The sequence below is a fragment of the Aedes albopictus genome, chromosome 3 (genome assembly GCF_035046485.1).
Source record: "Aedes albopictus strain Foshan chromosome 3, AalbF5, whole genome shotgun sequence".
Classification (NCBI taxonomy): Eukaryota; Metazoa; Arthropoda; class Insecta; order Diptera; family Culicidae; genus Aedes; species Aedes albopictus.
This window is the reverse complement of record NC_085138.1, coordinates 177996255-178017978: the sequence shown is the minus strand read 5'-3', so window position 1 is coordinate 178017978 and position 21724 is coordinate 177996255. Positions and strand designations below refer to the sequence as shown.

Below are 21724 nucleotides of genomic sequence, written 5' to 3'. Positions count from 1 at the left end.
AGGGTCAAAATATAGTGAAAACTCCAATCTTGCTGCTGCTTGAATTAATGATGAAAAGTTGGATAAATTGTGGATGCACAGAATAGAGAGTCGAAAGGATTCAATTAAAATTGTATTATATTTACAATTTTAATTGAATCCTTTCGACTCTCTATTCTGAGCAAAATTGCTGGCGAAACAAATAAAAAAATCTTGAAACCCCTGTAAGCCTTCTCCATGCATACTTGTTTAGTATTTTCTGGAACATACTAATTTGGTCGGCTGTTCGAGTCCGTATGAAGTTGATCATCAATATTAACTTCTTTTCTCGATCAGCCCAGATAGCTGTGTAGTGTCGGTAGCGATTGTCTCAATTGGCTAAGAATAACACTACGGACCGCCTGTTCCGGTGGTAAGAATCCACCAACAGGTGACCCCTAATTCATGGTGTGATGCGGCTTTATGCTTACCGTGCCTAGGAATGAATGGCTAGGGGGGTCTAATAAAAACCTAACCGCTAACGGAGCCTGTGGAGTACCAGGGCGCCCTCCACAGTATGTAGCCCTTACTGCGCTAACCGGAGCAATGGTGCAGTGGACCTTGTGTTTCTCCGAGACAATCAGCTGCCCTTCTTTAGTCTCACTTGAGGCTAAATAAGGGCGGGATTATGAAGATGTTGTTAATTAGTTTAAATTTTCACCTATATGGTTTCGCATTATGCGATTTACACAGTGTATTCTGTGTATCCTCGCCTTTGGCGTTTTCCAATCGATACCGATTTGGTTTTATTGTTGCTGTTCTTTGTTGTGCTGTTGTTGCGAAGAGTTTAATCTTACCTAGTTTGGGTAGTGGCTACGGTTAAGATAGCTCAGATCAATCTTCAGCATAAAAGGACAGCAACGATCAATCTTTGCAGACTTATGCAAAATGGTACAGCCCAAGTGGCCTTGGTACAAGAACCTTACTTTCGTAAGGGAAATTTCTATCTAGGAAACCTTGTGAACCCGGTGTTTGCCACTATCAGTAAACATGAAATGGCAAACTCGCGTGTCATGCCTCGAGCCTGTGTGCTTGTCAACAACGCAATAGTTGCTACACTCATCTCTGAACTAACCACCAGAGATGTATGTGCTATCACAATTGATGTATCTGTTGGAAACCTCAACAGGAAATACGTCTATTGTTCTGTGTATTTACCGCATGATGAACCATCCCCTACGGATGCTTTCAAACAAGTCATCGCATACTGCACTTCAAAAGGCCTTCCGCTAATTGTTGGCAGTGATGCTAATGCTCACCATATCATCTGGGGCAGCTCAGACATTAACTTGAGAGGCTCCAGTTTGATGGAGTACTTAAGTAGTACAGATCTTGCATTACTTAACATAGGCAACCGCCCAACCTTCATGGTATCTGCTAGAGAGGAAGTGTTAGATATAACGCTTTGCTCTAGCAGAATTAGTCACGAGCTGACCAATTGGCATGTGTCAGATGAAGAATCTTTATCTGACCATCGCTACATCTTTTTTGAACATTTAAATGTTACTTCGCAAACATTGCGTTTCAGGAATCCCCGGTCAACAAACTGGGATCTTTATACTGATTTGGTTGCAGCCAAATTTCATGGATACTCACCATCCATTGACACTCCAAGTGATTTAGATGATGCCGTTGATACTACAACGACCTTCATCATGGAAGCTTTTGAAGAAGCATGCCCTCTACGGTCTGTGAAGATCACAAGAGGAACCCCTTGGTGGAACTCTGATCTGGCGAAACTCAGGAAACAATGTAAAAAGAGTTGGAACAGACGACGTTCGGCTGGTTCGGAGGCTTTCAGGTCGGCTCGCAAGGCCTACAGGAAAGCTCTCCGGTCTGCTGAACGATCCGGCTGGAAAAACCTTTGTACAAATGTTTCCAACTTGAGTGAAGTCAGTCGGTTAAACAAAATCCTTGCGAAATCTAAGGATTTCCGGGTGAACGAACTTCGTTTGCCAAATGGCGATCTGACTTCCTCTGATGAGGAAGTTCTGGAATGCTTATTCAGCACACACTTCCCTGGATGTGTGGATATTACATCTTCGGATGAACCTGATGTCTTTTCTTGTAGTTATGATTCTTTAGCTTTGGCTCGGAGTATTGTAACTATAGAATCGATTGAGTGGGCTCTTAATAGCTTTGCTCCTTTCAAATCTCCTGGGGCAGATGAGATTTATCCTATTTTGCTTCAGAAGGGATTTGATTATTTCAAACATGTTTTGAAAAAACTACTTGTTTGCAGTTTTGCTACAGGGTATATTCCCAAATCCTGGAGGGATATTACTGTAAAGTTTATTCCGAAAGTGGGTCGTGCGTCGTATGAAGAAGCAAAGAGTTTCAGACCTATCAGTTTGACCTCTTTTCTTCTGAAATGCTTAGAACGCATTGTGGATCATCACATCCGTGATGTTCATCTGGCCAACGTGCCTCTTCATGTGGATTCTGTCACATTCGCCCGAAAACCATTCGCCCGAATGACAAACGCCCGAATGACAAACGCCCGAATTCCAATCGCCCGAATAGACCAAACGCCCGAATAGACCATTCGCCCGAAAGGACCATTCGCCCGAATAACCATTCACCCGAAAAGACCATTCGCCCGAAAGACCATTTACCCGAAAGTCATCCGCCAACTCCATGCAATTTCTTAGGACAAGATTTTTTTTCTGGTTTGCCATGATGAAAGTTTAAAGACATGCCCATGGTGTACTTAGTATCTGACCAATCGCAAGAACAGCTGGACTAGTGCAAATAATAATCATATCAGATTAGTTTAAAAGAACGGCCTGTGTTTTGAAGAAGGCCTAATTGTTTGTGAAAATTTTACATAATAGTTCATTAATTGTTACAGCATTGCTGATCGAAAGGATAAAGACAATACTTCAGCACAGAGTAGTCAACACTTTTAAGTTAATAGTGTTCACGACTGATCTACTCGGAATAACTACATTTCGTTAAAATGAACATTAATAGATAAAAATTAGAACGTGTGAGCTAACATATGCAGAAAAAACACCAAATTCGCGAGAATTCAGCATTCTTATTTGAGCAAGCTGCTCTTTTGAAATCATGTCTGGAATCCATAAGTTGTAAAACCGTAAAACGTCAAGGTTCCCCATAACAGAATAACTTAAAAGAACAGCCCATGATTGAAAGAAGGGCAAATTTCTGGTAACAAATGACATAAAATTGAATTTAATTTCCTTGAAGATGAAACTAGAAAGAAAAGCCTATTAACAAAAGAAGGGACAATTCCAATCAATGTTTCCACAGCTATATTGCCAAAAATGTTTGTAACAGTATAAGTCTTAAATCAGACTGTGTTCAAAGAAATCAAAAACCTCTGATGAAAATGGTTGCAGTAACTTTTAGTTGATAACGGCGTTCAGCCATACGCGTGAACGACGCCTACACTGATTTCAGAAAAGTGTTCTAGATTATTATGGTTTTCGGGCGAATGGTCTTTCGGGCGAATGGTCTTTCGGCCGAATGGTCTTTTCGGGCGAATGGTATTTCGGGCGAATGGTCTTTTCGGGCGAATGGTCTTTTCGGGCGAATGGTCTTTTCGGGCGAATGACTTTCGGGCGTTTGTTACATTCGGGCGTTTGTCATTCGGGCATTTGGAATTCGGGCGAATGGTTTTCGGGCGAATGTGACAGAACCCTTCATGTGAACCAACATGCCTACCAATCTGGTAAGTCCACTGTGACTCTTTTACACAAGGTTGCTTACGATATCGAGAAAGCATTCGCTCAAAAGCAATCTTGTTTGGGTGTTTTCTTAGATATCGAGGGTGCCTTTGACAACGTGCCTTTCGATGCCATATTGGAAGCCGCACGGAGTCATGGTATATCTCCAATGATTTCCAATTGGATTCATCAAATGCTCAAAAACCGATATCTCTTCTCGACATTGCGTCTAGCAGGGATTAGGAAATTGAGTGTTTGTGGATGCCCCCAAGGGGGAGTCTTATCACCGCTTTTGTGGAATCTCGTAGCAGATACGCTTTTGAGGCAACTCAATAATAGCGGTTTTCCTACTTATGGTTTTGCCGACGACTACCTAACATTGTTAGTTGGTATGTGCATCAGCACCCTTTTCGACCTGATGCAAAACGCCCTTCAGGTAGTTGAGGGTTGGTGTCGCCAATATGGCCTTTCGGTTAATCCGAGTAAAACATCTATTGTTCTTTTCACGGAAAGGCGAAACCGTAATGGCGTTCGACCTTTGCGTCTCTTTGATTCTGAAATCGATGTGACTGAACAGGTAAAGTACGTTGGAGTCATTCTTGATTCCAAGCTTTCCTGGACACCTCACATTGAGTTCAGAATCAAGAAAGCTTGTATGGCCTTCGGGCAATGCCGGCGTACTTTTGGTACAACTTGGGGTCTAAAACCCAAGTATATCAAATGGATCTACACAACTGTGGTTCGGCCAATATTGGCTGTCTTGTGTGGTGGCAAAAGGGTGAAGTGAGAACGGTCCAATCAAAATTAGGCCATCTCCAAAGGATGTGCTTAATGGCGATGTCTGGAGCGTTCTCTTCAACTCCTACGGCAGCGCTAGAAGTTCTCTTTGACGTTGCCCCACTACACATTCATCTCAAACAAGAAGCCCTTTCTTGCACTTACCGGTTACGGGTACTCGGTCTACTAGAGGAAACTCCTGTAAACCGCACATCAACACACACCTCGTTGTTTCCACTTTTAGTGAATTGGGACAAAATTGTCCTTGCTCCAAGTGATCTTACAATTGCTTGTAATTTTCCATATAGGACATTTTCCACGAGATTCCCTTCCCGGGAAAAGTGGACATCTGGTTATCTGGAAAGAAGTATTTCAGACGGCATCGTATTTTACACTGATGGCTCCCTTCTCGGAGGTCGAGCAGGTGCTGGTGTTTATTCTCGTGAGCTAAAGCTGTATCAGTCTTACTCACTTGGTAGACACTGCACCGTTTTTCAGGCCGAAATCTTTGCTCTTATGTGCGGAGTGCAATCAGCACTTCAGCAGCACGTAATGGGCAAAGTAATATACTTCTGTTCAGATAGCCAGGCTGCTATTAAAGCACTTGCTTCGGCCAACTCCAGGTCGAAGATAGTTATCGCTTGTCGAACTCAAATCGAGGAGCTGGATTCAGCAAACGCTGTTCACCTTCTATGGGTACCTGGTCATTCTTCCATCGCTGGAAATGAATTGGCTGATGAGCTAGCTCGCTCTGGAGCATCACATGACTTCATTGGCCCTGAGCCAGCTATTCCGATATCGAAGTGTTGGATTAAGCTACAGATTCACACCTGGGCTGTCACTCAACACAGACAATATTGGAATAGTTTGGAGTCATGTCATCAAACCAAATTGTTTTGTGCTGAGCCATCTCTATGTGGAGCGGGCCTGGTTGGATGGTTAGAACACTAGACTATCACGCCGAGGACCTGGGATCGAATCCCACTCCCGACAAACTCACAAAATGTGGGTTCTTCCTTCGGAAGGGAAGTAAAGCGTGGGTCCCGAGATGAACTAGCCTAGGGCTAAAAATCTCGTTAATACAGTTAAAAAAAAAAAAGCCATCTCTACGGGTGGCGAAGTATCTAACTAATCTGTCAAAGCAGAATTGCAGCATGCTGGTCAAAGCATTGACTGGTCACTGCCGACTCAGCTATCATATGGCAAATATTCAGCAAGCTGATTCATTTGCCTGTGATAGCTGTGAATCCGATTATGGAACTTCGTATCATTTGATATGTAACTGTCCAGTTTTCGTGCAACTGCGTTTCCGAGTATTCGGTAAACACTTATTAAGTGAAACTGACTTCAGAAACCTGAATCTTCAGGATATTCTGTTGTTCTTAACCCGCTGTGGTAAAGAGCTATAGGCTCTCTTTCGCTTTATGCGTTATTACAGTGCCCTTTTCAGGGCGCTGTTTGAACCCATTGTGGTACGCTTGTGCGTTAGTACCCTCTTCCAGGGTATTTTTCCCTACCTGTCCCTATCCCCATCCAAATCCTTTTTCCTTCCTTTTCCCTCAGGTAGATGATGAAATAGGCTGTTATTTTGGCGATGGCACAAATGTCCCAAATGGAGGATAACGTGCCTCTGGAGCCGGCCTTCTGATACCTGGCTACTCAATGTATTACTGCCTATCTCCTGTTTTTTTGTTTATATGCTTGTAAGGGTCAAAATATAGTGAAAACTCCAATCTTGCTGCTGCTTGAATTAATGATGAAAAGTTGGATAAATTGTGGATGCACAGAATAGAGAGTCGAAAGGATTCAATTAAAATTGTATTATATTTACAATTTTAATTGAATCCTTTCGACTCTCTATTCTGTGCAAAATTGCTGGCAAAACAAATAAAAAAATCTTGAAACCCCTGTAAGCCTTCTCCATGCATACTTGTTTAGTATTTTCTGGAACATAATCAAAACGAATGATCTAGTGCGTCTCCAAGTTTTTACTTACATGTTCCAGCCAAATATTTGTCGTCAAGATCTGATCCTTAAGATTCTGCAATGAATAAGAAATAAAAAAAAATATTGAGATAAGTCTTGTGCACACCATTGAAAAAGTTTGTTTTGCAATAAATATTTATCAACATTCTACTTAAATTAATACAGACAGGGTCACGGAACCATTAGTATTCCTATGCTTACACATTTATCCTTAAAAAAATATTATGGCACTATAAACCACTGCCGAAAAGTTGAAACAGTTTCCGTATAACTTTTTCCATTTAAAAGATATTTTTGTGTATTATCTGGCACGGTAATACAAACTTAATTGAGACCATGAAGCAAGTGCTTTTGAAACGAAGCTCTTTTAAACTTTTATACAGCAAAAATGTAAGTTGGGTTATCTTCTTTCCAGCGACTTCTCCTATCCCTACCTCTCCGTTGCTTCTGCAAGGCTAGGTCTCTGTTCTCTAGGATAGGGCCGCCTGCAGCTTATGTTAGGGGCAGCTGATCAACGTTTGGTTGGGAGTGGAGGAGTCTGCAGGTCATGTTCAACTGTGCCTAAGGATTTCCGTAATGAACCGTGTACGGTACTGGCGACCACCACGATACAACCTAGAGTGACTGAAGAAACCGGATGTCGCATCAGCATTCGCGCAGAATCTCGAGGCAGCTTTGCTACACCTCAGTGTCCCTGTAGAGAACAGCAAGAAAACACTGGAAGTAGCCAGGTGTTACAGAAATGCCGTGAATACCCACCCACACATCACTTGTTCATCGATTTCAAATCGACGTATGATACAACCGATCGAGACCAGCTATGGAAGATTATGATCATGATTCATCAAGGCGACGATGGATCGAGTGATGTGCGTAGTTCGAGTATCAGTGGCACTTTCGAGTCCGATCAGCTGCGTGGTTTCGCTGATGATATTGATATTATTGCTCGTAAATTTGAGACGATGGCGGATACGTACATCCGACTAAAGAGTGAAGCCAGACGAATCGGATTAGTCAATAATGTGTCGAAGACAAAGTACATGATGGCAAAGGGCTCCAGGGAGGAATCAGCGCGCCCGCCACCCCGAATTTATATCGACGGTGATGAAATCGAGGCGGTTGAAGAATTCGTGTACTTGGGCTCACTGGTGACCGCCGACAACGACACCAGCAGAGAAATTCAGAGGCGCATTGTGGCAGGAAATCATTCTTACTTTGGACTCCGCAGAACTCTACGATCGAATAAAGTTCGCCGTAACACGAAGTTAACCATCTACAAAACGCTGATTAGACCGGTTGTCTTTTATGGGCACGAAACATGGACCCTACGTGCAGAGGACCAACGCGCCCTTGGAGTTTTCGAACGGAAGGTGTTGCGTACCATCTACGGCGGAGTGCAGATGGAAGACGGGACTTGGAGAAGGCGAATGAACTACGAGCTGCATCAGCTGCTGCGAGAACCAACCATCGTCCATACCGCGAAAATCGGGAGGCTACGGTGGGCGGGTCACGTAATCAGGATGTCGGATAGCAACCCGACTAAAATGGTTCTCGAGAGCCATCCGACCGGTACAAGAAGACGTGGAGCGCAGCGAGCTAGGAAGACATGAGCAAAACACCAAACCGTGCCGAACCGGTGGCGTGTTTGCCCGTAAACACACCACCGTGTGTGTTCACATCACCACCTTCGTTCAGCTTCTACTGATGAGCACGCAGTGCGACTGGCGAAACACTCGTGTCGGTGTTTATAACTCGAGCCTCAGTTTCGGCTCCGTGTTTCAGTTTTGGTTGGGCACGGAGGCCGAGTGTTTCCGATTGTATGAAACACCAAAGCAGTGAGCTCGGCCACAGTGCGTGGTAGCTTGGCTGCATCAGAGCCACTGAGTCAGAAGGGACGAGAAAGACACAAAAGGAGCCACCAAGTACTTCACTCTCGTCGTCGACCAACAGCATTTGCAACTGGTGCTGGAGAATGAACGGCACCGAGCGCTTGAACTCGCACGAGTGTTTTGCATAATCGGAAACACTCGGGCTCCGTGTAACCCGAAGCGTCAAACACCGTGCCCAGTGCCAGTGCCTGAGCACCGCCACCGACACCGGTGTTGAGCCAGACACGGTGCGTGTTCGTTCTGAAACACGGAGAGCTAGGTGGTGGCTTGGCACCCACGGTGGTGTGTTTGAGCATCGACTCCTCGTCAGCGTTACCAGATCTACGGAAATTTCCGTAGATCTACGGAATTGAGCCTCTTCTACGGATATACGGATCCGTAGAATAAATCTGCGGAAAACCCGGTTATTCTACGGAAACCTACGGAAAGTTACGGAAAATCTACGGATTTTGCATGTGAATCTACGGAACCAAAATTCTGAAATTCTCCCCCCCGCTCATCACTTTTCATTTACGGAATCACTTGCGAAAAAATCTGACATCACTGCTCCTCGTGCAGTGCAGTGTTTGGACATGTCTGGAGCTAGGTGGGTCGACCAAGTGGAAGACGATCTGTGGACCCTACGCAGAGTGCGGAACTGGAGACAAACAGCCATGGACCGAGTGGAGTGGAGGCGGCTACTATGCACAGCAGAGGCCACCCCGGCCTTAGCCTGATCGGTAAGGTAAATAAGACGCAATGCGAAAAATATTTATGGCGTAAATCATCGCGTTGCAGGTATTGCGGCGCTCATAATAAATCCACATTGGGCGGCGGCGATATGCCCGCAAGGAGATTCCCGCGATACAGACGCAATGTCAAAATCGAACAGATACTGTCACCCACCCAGCAGCATCGCAGCAGCCTTCAGGCCGTTCATATCAAAACAAAAGCTAACACAATGGCAACTCAGGTGGCCAGAAATCGTAATAATATTTATCGCGACATTGATTCACTTATATGCATACGCATCACCTCGTCGGCTTTGTATTTAATAATCGGGATGTTATTTAGTGATGCTGCAGGGGGATACGGCTTCATCTTTTTCATTTCCACATTGCGTCTCTATCGCGTGTATCTCCTCGCGGCCATATCGCCGCAGCCTCATGTGGATTTGATATAAGCGCCGCATGTAGAATTTCTGACCATCAGGTCGCTCATAGTGGTGCGGTCATATTTTTGCAACTTGATGGAAAAGAAGAAGACTAACGCGTTTTGCGGATTTATCTTGCAAGGCACAATACTTGAATCAATTTCAGATCCGCTTTTCGTACCTAACGAATCCTGGCCTTTCAGTTTTATTACTAACTACAGCCTTCGAACCTTTGACCTTCCAACCTTCTTCCTCTAGACATTTGGCCGTGGTTATTTTTTATTTTGACCTTTCGACCTTTTGACCCTTCGACCTTTCGACCTTTTGTCCTAGTTATTTTTTTGTTATTTCGACCTTTTGACATTTTGACCGCTTGTCATTTAGACCTTTCGACCTTTTGTCCTAGTTATTTTTTTATTTCGACCTTTCGACCTTTTAACCCTTCGACCTTTTGACCCTTCGACCTTTTGTCATTTCGACCTTTCGACTTTCGACCTTATGACCTTCGACCTTTTGACCTTCGACCTTTTGACCTTCGACCTTTTGTCATAGATCCGTTTCAGCAGGGTCAATATGGAGTGAAAACTGTAGGGATCCATATTGGTACTTCAACTTTGATGATTTATGTGGCCCAAACAACTGGATGAAAACGTTTCAAATTTTGACCACATCATTCACTATAATTTCTAACGCTGCAGTGAAAACTTCATTAAGCTACTTAATTTTTTTACTAAAATACGGATTTTTTTTTAAAAGTGTGTGCAAAAATAACTTTTTTATATGAGTTATAATAACTCAAAATATATAATTTCTATCAATTTGAAATTTTGACCATACATTATCTATAAACTGATGATAAAGTGGTAAAATTTTCAAAATAAGAAGTGAGCATTTCTTCTAAGAGAAATAAGAAACATAACAAACAGCTCTTCAATCTTTTATTTTGAGTAGGTTATAATTAAGAGCACTTGCTGAACAGACAGCAGCAGACAGCAGCTGCAGCAGTCTACATGTTATTTAAAAGTGATTTTGTTTAGAATTTTTCCAACCACAGTTAACATCGCGAGATACGATATCACACTACTATCAGTCGATATGATGAGTTGAGAACTTGGTTTTAAATTGAATTTTAATCTGGCTTCCCCTATCCATTACCAGATCACACGGTATTTAGATAACGATAATATCTCCACTCTATTCGCTGGCTAGCGCATTGGTGGAAGGAAAAGCTTTCAACATGCAACCCATCTAGCACCGGCGAGGGTATCTGCTGGAAGGAAATGGCTCCACGGCTGAAGGATGATTCTCTTGGCAGTTCGCTCGCTTTGCCCGCATGAACTGCACGAACGTTTTAGCTGCAATGGGGATATCGAATAAGAACTGGGAGAAATCTGGATTTTAAAATCCCATGCCGGTATGCTCATTCATCTATGAATATGTGTTGCGCTTTTGCAATCACACATGGAAAAAGGGCGCCTGCTGGTGGGTTGGTATTTTTTCAGCTTCCATTACTAGTGAATATGGGATAGCAGTATGCATTTACATTTGCGACGATGTCTTTAACGGTTGAGTGCACTCCGAAACTATCTGATGGTCTGAAACGAATACCAGTGATATAACAAACCTGACATTTAAAACAGTTTTATTGTTTTGAAAGAAAAGATAAAGGCATGGCTTTTTTTATTCTATTTCTAGCGAGAAATACAGATTTGAATATCCCTTATGATATTTAATGTATGTGAATTTTATAAACTGCCTTAGACGAAAAAATCATCAAAATGTACACATTATGCAGTATTACAACGATTGATAGTCAGGGTCTAATAAAGCGAACAGCTACCGGAGAAGTGGAAGGAAGGAGTTATCTACCCTATTCACAAAAAAAAGATGAACATGTGTGAATTTCACAGCGATAATCACCATCTTGAATGCCGCCTTGAAAGCGCTACCTCAGCTCATCTTCAGCCGTTTGCCAATTAAAACGAACAAGTTTGTGGGAAGCCATCAAGCTGGCTTCATCGAAGGCTGATCAACAATGGAAAAATCATCACCATACGGCAAACCCTCAGGAAATCTCAGGGGCGTTCCAAGGGGATTGCAATGTACTAAAATAAATTGTAATTAGAAAAAAAAACAGAATTTGTGAAAAAATCGCGTACAGGTTGTAACCTTCAACGAAGTTTACACCTTTAATCCTTAATTGGTAGACTTTTGATTCAGGTTTGACGTAAATGAACTAGGAAATGTATTTTTTTTGTCTGTGTTAACGAGATTTTTAGGCCTTGGCTAGTTCGTCTCAGGACCCACGCTTTACTTCCCTTCCGAAGAAAGAACTCACATTTCGCGAGTTTGTCGGGAGTGGGATTCGATCCCAGGTCCTCGGCGTGATAGTCAAGTGTTCTCCATCACACCAGGTCCGCTCCACTATGAAATGTATTGTTATTAAAATTAAAAAAAAAAAAAACGAAAGAAATAGGTGAAAATGTCAAAAGATGAGCTAATTTGTATAAAACTTAACTTTGTTCGAATTAAAAAAAAACCTGCACATGTTGTTCGTTAGAACCGATAGGGCGCTCTAGAGCAGGGAAAAAGACTCTGCTTTTCGCGACTGCTGAGAAGCTGATGCAACTGAAGGAGTCGCCTGGCGCGTGTTGATGGAAATCGTTTACTGATCGGGGATATAAGCGGGCTCTGCCCCTAGAAGAGCTCTTATTCTGGACCGGAAAGTTCATCAGAACGGAGTGTTTTTTAAAAAGTTATATTTCTAGTGACTCGTTGCATAAAGTTGGTCTGCAAATTGTAAAAGAGTAGTGCCTCGCAGCCGAGCAGCGTTGTCGGATATAGTGAAGAAGGCAAATCAGTTCCTCCAAGCCAATTTCGGGACATACGATCCTAAAGTGTTCTAAAAGATTTACACTACCGTCATTAGAAGTTCTGGTGTTCGCACTGCTTTCCAAAGTGCCAGAGTGCCGTCCGTTACCACACGGCTGTATCAAGAGCTCGTGTAATACCGAAGAACCTCAACGACCCCCCTACATTGGATGGAGAACTACGTACTCGGTCAAGCTACGACTAACGCCACAGACGCAGATCGCTACGGTTGCCAAGGATCCGGAAAAGCAGTGAGCCAGAGCAAAAGTGTAGCTAAACCGTTGAATAAAAGAATTTTGTATGTATCGAATTAAATTGTTAATTTACATGTGCTTAGAGGTGATAAGAAATGCATCTTATTAGAAGGTTGCCATTTCATGCAGCGTAAGTATCCCTTAGTGCGATTAGGCCGACCCTGAGGGTTTAATAGTCTGAGGTGAGTTAGTTAAGGGCGTACGGACGTCCACTCTATAGACGTATGGACGTCGCGGGTAGTTTCAAGGTGCGATTAGAACCCACGAGTCCGTATTTACTAGACCAGCGTTTCAACCAAATAATTCACAGAACAACGAATCTGGGGATAATGAAGGCAAACTGACTCCGAGTACACACATAAATGTTCACAATTGGGGTCCCAATGAGTTTCAAGGGTTAGCAGGAGGTCTCAGGGGTCTTTAGGGATGCTTCAAGGCATCTCATGGGCATTTCAGGAGATCTCAGGGATATTTCAGCGAGTTTCGTGAGGTTCCAGAAGCTTCCAGGGGGCTCCGAGGTCTCCAGGGGCACCAGGGAGTCTTAGGGAGGATTCAGATGAGTTTCAGGGGCCGCGGTGGCAAATTTCAGGGGGTCTCATGTAGTTTCGGTAGTTTCTTGAGTTCTCCGGGTACTTCAGGGAGTCTCAGGGGCATTTCAGAGTGCCTCAGGGGATCTTTGAGGTGCTTCAGGAGCTCAAGCGCATTTCAGATGGTGCCAGTGGCGTTTAAGTGGGTCCCTGGGGGTTTCAGGAGTCCTGGAGGTCTAAGGAATATTCCAAGGGATCTCATAGGATACCTGAAGGTCGCAGGGATGTTTAAAGGGGTCACAGAGGGTTTCAAGAGATCTCACAGGGTTTGGTGGGGCTCTAGGGGTCTTAAAATCCCTTGAAATTTCTGAAATGCGCCCCTGAAATCGCCATAGTTCCATTAAAACGCCGTGAGTCCGTTAGCAAGACTTGTTTCTTTTTAAAATCTTTAGGGGAGACTGGGGAGACTTGATCCCTTTTTCTTAATTTACCTGAAACTTAAAGAAAAAACCCAAAACTAGATCCGATTTCCGTACAAAATGGCAGGTAAACATCTATTGCAAGTTAAGACACAACAGAAGACCTTTAAATTATAGTTAAAGTTTTCAAAACTGTGTTTTTATGGAGGCATGTCTTATGATGTATTTTTCAAAAATGGGTGACACTTGATCCCCCTTTGAGCACATGGTTTATTTAAAGGGAAAATAATTCCAGAGTCTTCCTATTCATTTTCTTTTCGAGTTTTCTTGTTTTTTCGATGAATTTGGAGTGTTTGAAATTGTAAGATTTCCTTAAATTTTTAAGGATATGCCGTGTTTTCAAAATGGGGAGACTTGATCCCCCTTTTCTTAGTTTGTACTGAAGTTATAATTATCTGACACATTTTATCGTTGAATAGACTAGAATTCCAAGTAAATAGAGGCTTCCGAATAGAATTTTATTTTTCACATGTATAATGTGTGTGTAATCCTCGAGGAATCAAGTCTCCCCATGTCACTGTTGTGTATACTAAGCTGAATTAATTAAAATATGTTAACAACAGCCTTATTTGGATAAATAAGTTTGAAAGTATTCTATTTAAACTATGTGCTGTGAAATTTCGACACGATTTGGTTCAATTTTCACAAAGTTATTGAGATTTTCCGGAATCGCCCAAAAGATTTCTGAAGAACTGAAAACAAACCATCAGCCGTTAAAAAATAATGCAATGTACAATCGAAATCACTTGTAGCCAAAACATAGTCGTTTGTCCAGGAGTAGTTTTGGAAAAAATATGCTAGAAGAAAAATGTTTTTGATTCCGAGCAAATATGGGGGGAACAAGTCTCCCCAGGGATCAAGTCTCCTCAGTCTCCCCTATATAATTTATGACACAAAAGATCAGCTTATTGGACGCCGTTGTTTAATTCCCCCGCAGTAGCTTAATTTATGAGTAAAAAATTAATGTATGCACAACAATTCCTTTTTTATGTTAATTTAATTTTTGCACATTTTTATTTTATGCAACCCCCAGCCCATGGCATAAAAGAAAATTGCAGTGCAGTAAGCTACACTGTTTCCCATACCATTTAAATGCTGACATTTCTGATTCAGCTTTAAATGAAATATTTGTGAACATCGTCGAATTCGTTACTATTCTAACGGAAGAAGGAGAAGACGCTTAGTAGTTATTAGGTTAGTATTTTGGTAATGGGGTCTCCAGTTAGCCTAGTGGTTAAGGCTATGGATCACCAATCCGGAGACGGCGGTTTCGATTCCCGATCTGGTCGGGAAAATTTTCTCGACACCCTGGGCATTGTGTATAATTGCCCTTGCCTCACAATATACAAATTCATGCAATGGCAGGCAAAGAAAGCCCTTCAATTAATAACTGTGGAAGTGCTCTAAGAACACTAAGTTGAAGCAGGCCAAATTCCAATGCGAACGTCGCGCCATAAAGAAGAAGAAGAAGAAGAAGAAGAAGAAGAAGAAAAAGAAGAAGAAGAAGAAGAAGCAATAACGACAAATTAGACAAACTTTCAAAATGTGGAAGACCGTTGTATTGTTGTAAATAAAATAAATAAAAAAATAAATAGTTCAACATCAAATGCATGATAACACTGAATCAACAATTTACCGCCATAATACTCGATTTGCAGCTGCAGCTCTCCAACGTTGGCCACGCCCAACGCTCGCCAGATCACGCTCCACCTGGTCCGCCCATCGTGCTTTCTGCGCCCCACGCCTTCTTGTACCAACCGGATGGTTAGCAAACACCAACTTTGCAGGGTTTATGTCCGGCATTTTTGCAACATGCCCTCTCCACCGTATCCGTCCAGCTTTAGCCACTTTCAGGATGTTGGCTTCACCGTAGAATGCAGCGAGCTCGTGGTTCGCCCTTCTCCGTCACACACCGTTCTCCTGCACGCCGCCGAAGACCGTCCTTAGCACGCGTCGCTCGAAAACTCCGAGTGCTTGCAGGTCCTCCTCGAGCATCGTCCATGTCTCGTGTCCGTAGAGAACCACCGATCTTATTAGCGTCTTGTACATGGTACATTTGGTGCGGGGGAGAATCTTTTTTGACCGCAGTTTCTTCTGCAGCCCGTAGTAGGCACGACTTCCACTGAAGATGCACCTTCGTATTTTACGGCTCACGTTGTTGTCAGCCGTTAGCAAGGAACCGAGATAGACGAAATCTTCTACCACCTCGAAAATGTCGTAGTCTATGGTAACATCGCTGCCAAGGTTCGTCCTGTCTCGCCCAGTCCCACCTACCAGCATGTACTTTGTCTTAGCCGCATTCACAACCAGTCCGACCTTTGCTGCTTTACGTTTTAGGCGGGTGTATAGTTCTGCCACCGTTCCAAATGTTCTAGCAATAATATCCATGTCATCCGCAAAACAGATAAATTGGCCGGATTTTGTGAAGATCGTTCCCCGACTGTTTAGCCCGGTTCGTCGCATAACACTTTCCAGGGCGATGTTGAATAGTAGGCAGGAAAGTCCATCACCTTGTCGTAGTCCCCATCGAGATTCGAATGAACTGGATAGTTCACCCGAAATCCTTACGCTGTTCTGCACACCGTCCATCGTTGCTCTTATCAGTCTGGTAAGCTTCCCGGGAAAGCTGTTCTCGTCCATGATTTTCCATAGCACTATGCGGTCGATACTGTCGTATGCCGCCTTGAAGTCGATGAACAGGTGATGCGTTGGGACCTGGTATTCACGGCATTTCTGGAGGATTTGTCGTGCGGTGAAGATCTGGTCCGTTGTCGACCGGCCGTCGATGAAACCGGCTTGATAACTTCCCACGAACTCATTTACTTTAGTTGAAAGACGACGGAAGATGATCTGGGATAGCACTTTGTAGGTCGCGTTCAAAATGATGATCGCTCGAATGTTCTCACACATTAACTTGTCGCCTTTCTTGTGGATGGGACAGATTATCCCTTTCTTCCGCTTCCACTCCTCCGGTAGCTGTTCGATTTCCCAGATCTTGACTACTAACTGGTGCAGACAGGTGGCCAACTTTTCCGGGCCAATCTTGATGAGTTCAGCTGCGATACCGTCCTTACCAGTCGCTTTGTTATTTTTGAGCTGGTGGATGGCATCCTTAACTTCCCTCAGCGTGGGAGTTGGTTCGTTCCCGTCCCCTGCAGCACCAACGTAGTCATTTCCTCCGCTGCCTTGATCCCCCGTGCCTACATTCTTTTCGCCAATCAGGTGCTCGTCGAAGTGCTGCTTCCACCTTCGGCACGTAGCCTTTGCGGGATGCGTTGGCGACATCCGGTTGCTTCAGTCGCTCTAGATCGTACCGGGGCGGCCGCCGGTACTGTACATAGTTAATAACGGAGAGTTTTGGGCGCAGTTCAAGCATCACCAGGTAGTAATCAGAGTCGATATTAGCGCCACGATAGGTCCGTCCATCAATCAGAACGTGGTCGATTTGCGATTCCGTTCGTTGTGGTGATCGCCAGGTGTAACGATACGGGAGGCTGTGCTGGAAGAAGGTGCTACGAATGGCCATGTTCTTGGAGGCGGCGAAGTCGATGAGTCGTTGGCCATTTTCGTTCGTCAGCTGGTGGGCGCTGAACTTTCCAATCGTCGGTCTGAATTCCTCCTCCTGGCCTATCTGGGCGTTTAGGTTCCCTATGATGATCTTTACGTCGTGGTTTGGGCAGTGGTCGTACTCGCGTTCGAGCAGCGCGTAAAATGCGTCTTTGTCATCATCAGTACTTCCGGAGTGAGGGCTGTGCACGTTTATTAGGCTGATGTTGAAGAATCGGCCCTTGATCCTCAACCTGCACTTCTTCTTATTTTGTTGGGTTCGAGGGACTTTAACCCGAAGGTCATTCGTCCCTTCTCAACCTGCACATTCTTTCGTCGATCGACCACCAACCGATCACGCGCCTCTGCATGTCACCCATCACTATAAAAGCTGTTCCCAGCTCACGTGTGTTGCCGCAGCTCTGGTAGATGGTATGATTACCTCTAAACGTTCGCACCATGGATCCTGTCCAACACACCTCCTGCAGCGCTACGATTCTGAACCCGCGGTCCTTTAGTATATCGGCGAGTATGCGGGTGCTCCCGATGAAGTTGAGAGATCTGCAGTTCCACGTACCGAGCTTCCAATCGCAAGTCCCTTTTCGTCGCTGTTGTCGTCGCCATTGGTATCGGTTCGCATTCTTCTCTTGTTGATTTTTCGGTGCTAGTCTGTTTACGGCTGGCTCGCAGGGCCTGACACCAACCCACTAACCCAGGGAGCTGGGCTTACCTTCCCGGAAGCTACGGGTTCTGCATTGGCATTTCCTTCAACTACAGTGCTAAATAGCTAGGCTCAAGCGCCAGTCTTCGCCGGGGGTGGTGTTTTTAATGGGCGCCCAGGAGATAATATTTTACCTGAGCTTCCACCCCGACCTGTTCAATTATATTTATATCTAGTTTGTTTGCATTCGATGGAAGCTTCGTGAATATATGTTAGGGCAGTTCAAACTTCAAACATGTTAAACAATCAAAGCTCTCATGTGTTCATTACAACCCTGGGTGGAAAACTAGAGTCCTGTCAAATTTTAAGCCATTTCTGTGGTGATTTACTTGTGGCCCAAGAGCAAAATAAGGGTGTATGGGAATTACTATGGAGAAAAAAGTTTTCCGTGTGTAGAGCGTTCACATATGGATAAAGTCATAAGTTCAAAGTCAAATTGAATCTCAATGATAAATGTTACCGAAGACCGCAACTCATTTCGACTCACGACTCGTGAATCACGAGACAGAAGTTATTAAGCAATATTCATACATGCAGGCTGGAACAGAAGACCACAGCTCGGCCGAAACGTTTGACACGCAATCTTAGTATGCGTGTTAGCTTCTTGCACACCTTGCAGGACATCGTGTATGAAGATGCGCATGCGAGTGAGAATTTGTTTAATATCTTTTTTACCGATTGTAGAAATAAGTTTAGGTCTTCGGCAACATTCATCATTGAGATCTGAAGAATACAATTTGACTTTAAACCTATGACTTTATCCATGTGTGAATGCTCTACAATGCGGAGAACTTTTTTTTGAAAATTCTCCATAGTAATTCCTATATAAACCTAATTTGCTTTTGGGCCACCATTAAATCAACACATCACCAAAATGGCTGAAAATTTGACAGGACTCTAGTTTTGCACCAAGGATTGTATTTGAACATATGGGAGCTTTGATTTTCAACATGTTTGAAGTCTGAACTGCCCTAACATACATATTGTCGTTTCGACACCAAACTGGATGTCGCACAACTGAGTCGCAACGTGACCCAACTCGCGACGTTTTCTCAATCATTTTGCAAGTAGTGCGCATCTACTTCATTGTCATCAAGAACACAGCGCACTAGTCGCGAAAAAGTGACGACACTTGTGGACTGAGAAAAATGCAATGTTTGATTGAATGTCTGTTTTCATTCAAACCGGATAGACAATAACTGAATGTCGTGAAATCGTTTTGCCCCAATTTTTCCTAATTAGTATTTCCATTTGGTTGTGCGGCCTTGGCATAACACCCCTGGGGAAAGATGGTTAAGTGGTCTTGAATGTTAAGCGCACGGAATTCAAGCAATTTCTCATGGTTAGGTATTTATTTATGGTATTTAGGTATTTATCTTTAAACATTCACACACCTCATTCTCCTTCCATTGCTGCTATGAAGAGTCCGATGGAGGCCCTAGGTATTTTACTTCAAGCCAAAGCGGAAAATGCCAGCTGATTTGCCTCACACCAAAAGCAATGGTGCCTCATACGATATTCAAGCATCGCATTGACAAAACTTTTTAGAATTGTATCCATATTTGTATGGGAAATTTTGGTTAAACGCAGCTTAAAAGTCAACGTCTTCAAGTCAAAGTAGTAAACTACCTGTCAAAGCGAAAAGCACTTATGAAATTAGTTGATTATTTTTTATGGAAGTCTTCTCTCGAAAGCATGAAACCTTACCTATCTACGGTGCTTTATGCACCCCTTTCCTCGATGTTACTATTTTACCCTATCCTCATAGAAATCTCACTCTGAATTGTTTGTACAGGTTTACCTTTTGGGTTTTGAGGTTATGCATAATTAAGCAACAAAAATTGCGTTGAATAACACAGCGTAACAAAAATTAACTTTTGGTCTGTCTCAAGAGCAAACTTATGTGTCTCCGAAGGATTTTGGCCCGCTGAATCCTAATCTGGGCTCAGATTTGCTCCAACACGTCACAATTTTGAGCTATACCTCAATTTATTGGGCAAAATATGTGATTTTGGGCTTTTTTTACTGCAAGCCATTAAGCATGGAAATATTTTTTTAAGCAATCAAAAGGTTAATTGGTCAATGAACATCTAAATTAACGACTCATGCAAAATATTTTGTTTTACCAAATCGAATTTGATAGTTTTAAGCGATTTATGTTAGGTACGATATTTCCCATACAAGTCACCCTCCAAAAGTTGCATGCAAGTTTTCATACTAACATAAAATGCTTAAATCTATCGAATTTGATTAGGAAAAACGAAATATTTTGCATGAGTCGTTAATTTAGATGTTAATTGACCAATTAACCTTTTGATTGCTTGAAAAAAATATTTCCATGCTTAATGGCTTGCAGTCAAAAAAGCCCAAAATCGCATATTTTGCCCTATAAATTGAGGTATAGCTCAAAATTGTGACGTGTTGGAGCAAATCTGAGCCCAGATTCGGATTCAGCGGCCCAAAATCCTTCGGAGACACATAAGTTTGCTCTTGAGACAAAAAAATGTTGCGCTGTGTAATTGATAACTTATCATTATTAATCAAAATTGTCATAATTTCGATCCCTTTTCCACTCACCAGGTCTATCAGCTGAGATAACCGTAGTCCTAATTTCACTAAAACGGTATCTGTGTTGTTGCTGACGGGTCGTATCAGTCGATTGTAGTTGCTAAGAAGATCATCATACAGCCGTTTTGCATCGGGGTTGGCCTCGCAAAGGTCAATCAACGACCCAATCAGGAAGCACGACACAAGCACTCGTAAAAGGATATTTAGTCTTATCATTTTGAACAGTTTTGAAAAACACAAATTAGTATATTTTTTCATTCGATATGGGTCTGTCACTTTTCACAACACCATCATAACATGCGGAGCTGTCATCAATTGTCGCGTCGATTTTTTGCATGGATATTCATGCGCTTCGGGGAGAATGGCCTTCGATTCACAATTTGTTCAACTCCATTAAAACTGTGTTTCGCCTGTCTGGTCACATCTAATTGAATTAACATCACTGACACTCACACTTAAATTTTAATTCGTTTTTTCTTTCTGGAATTAATAAATACGACGAAAACGTACGACACTCTTCTGACAGCATCACTTCTTACTACTAGTTGTTTGTGGTTTTGTAATACGACGACAGAGGCGCTGCAATCGTGGTATTAGGATAAAAAAACTTCCTACGTAATGTGTAGCAGAAACATCGTTTGGGATGGCTTTTCCGATAGACTACACGGGACCATGCCTCGCTCCTAATAATTCCGGGATGCTAGCAGATACAGGGGCCAAGAGATTGTTGTTCTCGACTCAGCTTCCATCTGCGCATGACCTGACGAAAGGGAGTGAAAGTTGACAGAGATTCGGAGATATCGGCGAGCACGGGCTGCTGGAGAGATGCTGAGAGACAAAATGCCACGCCAAGGATTTCGCCGTACGGTGAATGAAGAGGCACCGAATTTCTGTTGTAGCACACATTCCTGTGGTGGAGCGTGGATCAGATGGCAGAAACTATTATCCACTCAATGGGGTTTTGTGTATCAACTGGTTTTTACGGGCAAGCATGGGAGAAGCACTTGCGGAAAAATGCTAACGTCATTTCTAGTTAATTTACTCTACCAAGTTTTTAGAGCACCGTGCTTGTTACATAATAAGGTAGTACTTCTTACACGAGATTCTTCGGATCTACTTGATTAGATTTGTTCCTAAGGCTGATATGAGGATACAAGTTGTTATCTGCATGTGGGAAAGTCACTCACTTTGGGCGAAGACTCTGTTGTACTGGAAGGCGTTTTTTTAAAGTTCAATTACACAAGGTGTTGTATCCAGTTTGCTTAGA

General features: G+C 43.1%; 1 protein-coding gene across 1 annotated transcript in view; it reads right to left on the bottom strand.

Moving 5' to 3' along the window:
• The window catches only part of LOC109403316 (acetylcholine receptor subunit alpha-like 2), a 113977-nt gene extending 92822 nt beyond the window's left edge, over window positions 1-21155 (bottom strand). The window contains exons 1-2 of the mRNA XM_019676124.3: window positions 20467-21155; window positions 6481-6525 (exon numbers count right to left, since the gene is read on the bottom strand). Of these exons, the coding sequence (XP_019531669.2) occupies window positions 6481-6525; window positions 20467-20715 (294 nt within the window). The 5' untranslated portion in view covers window positions 20716-21155. The remainder of the gene's footprint in view (window positions 1-6480; window positions 6526-20466) is intronic.
• Between the last annotated feature and the right edge of the window lie 569 nt (window positions 21156-21724).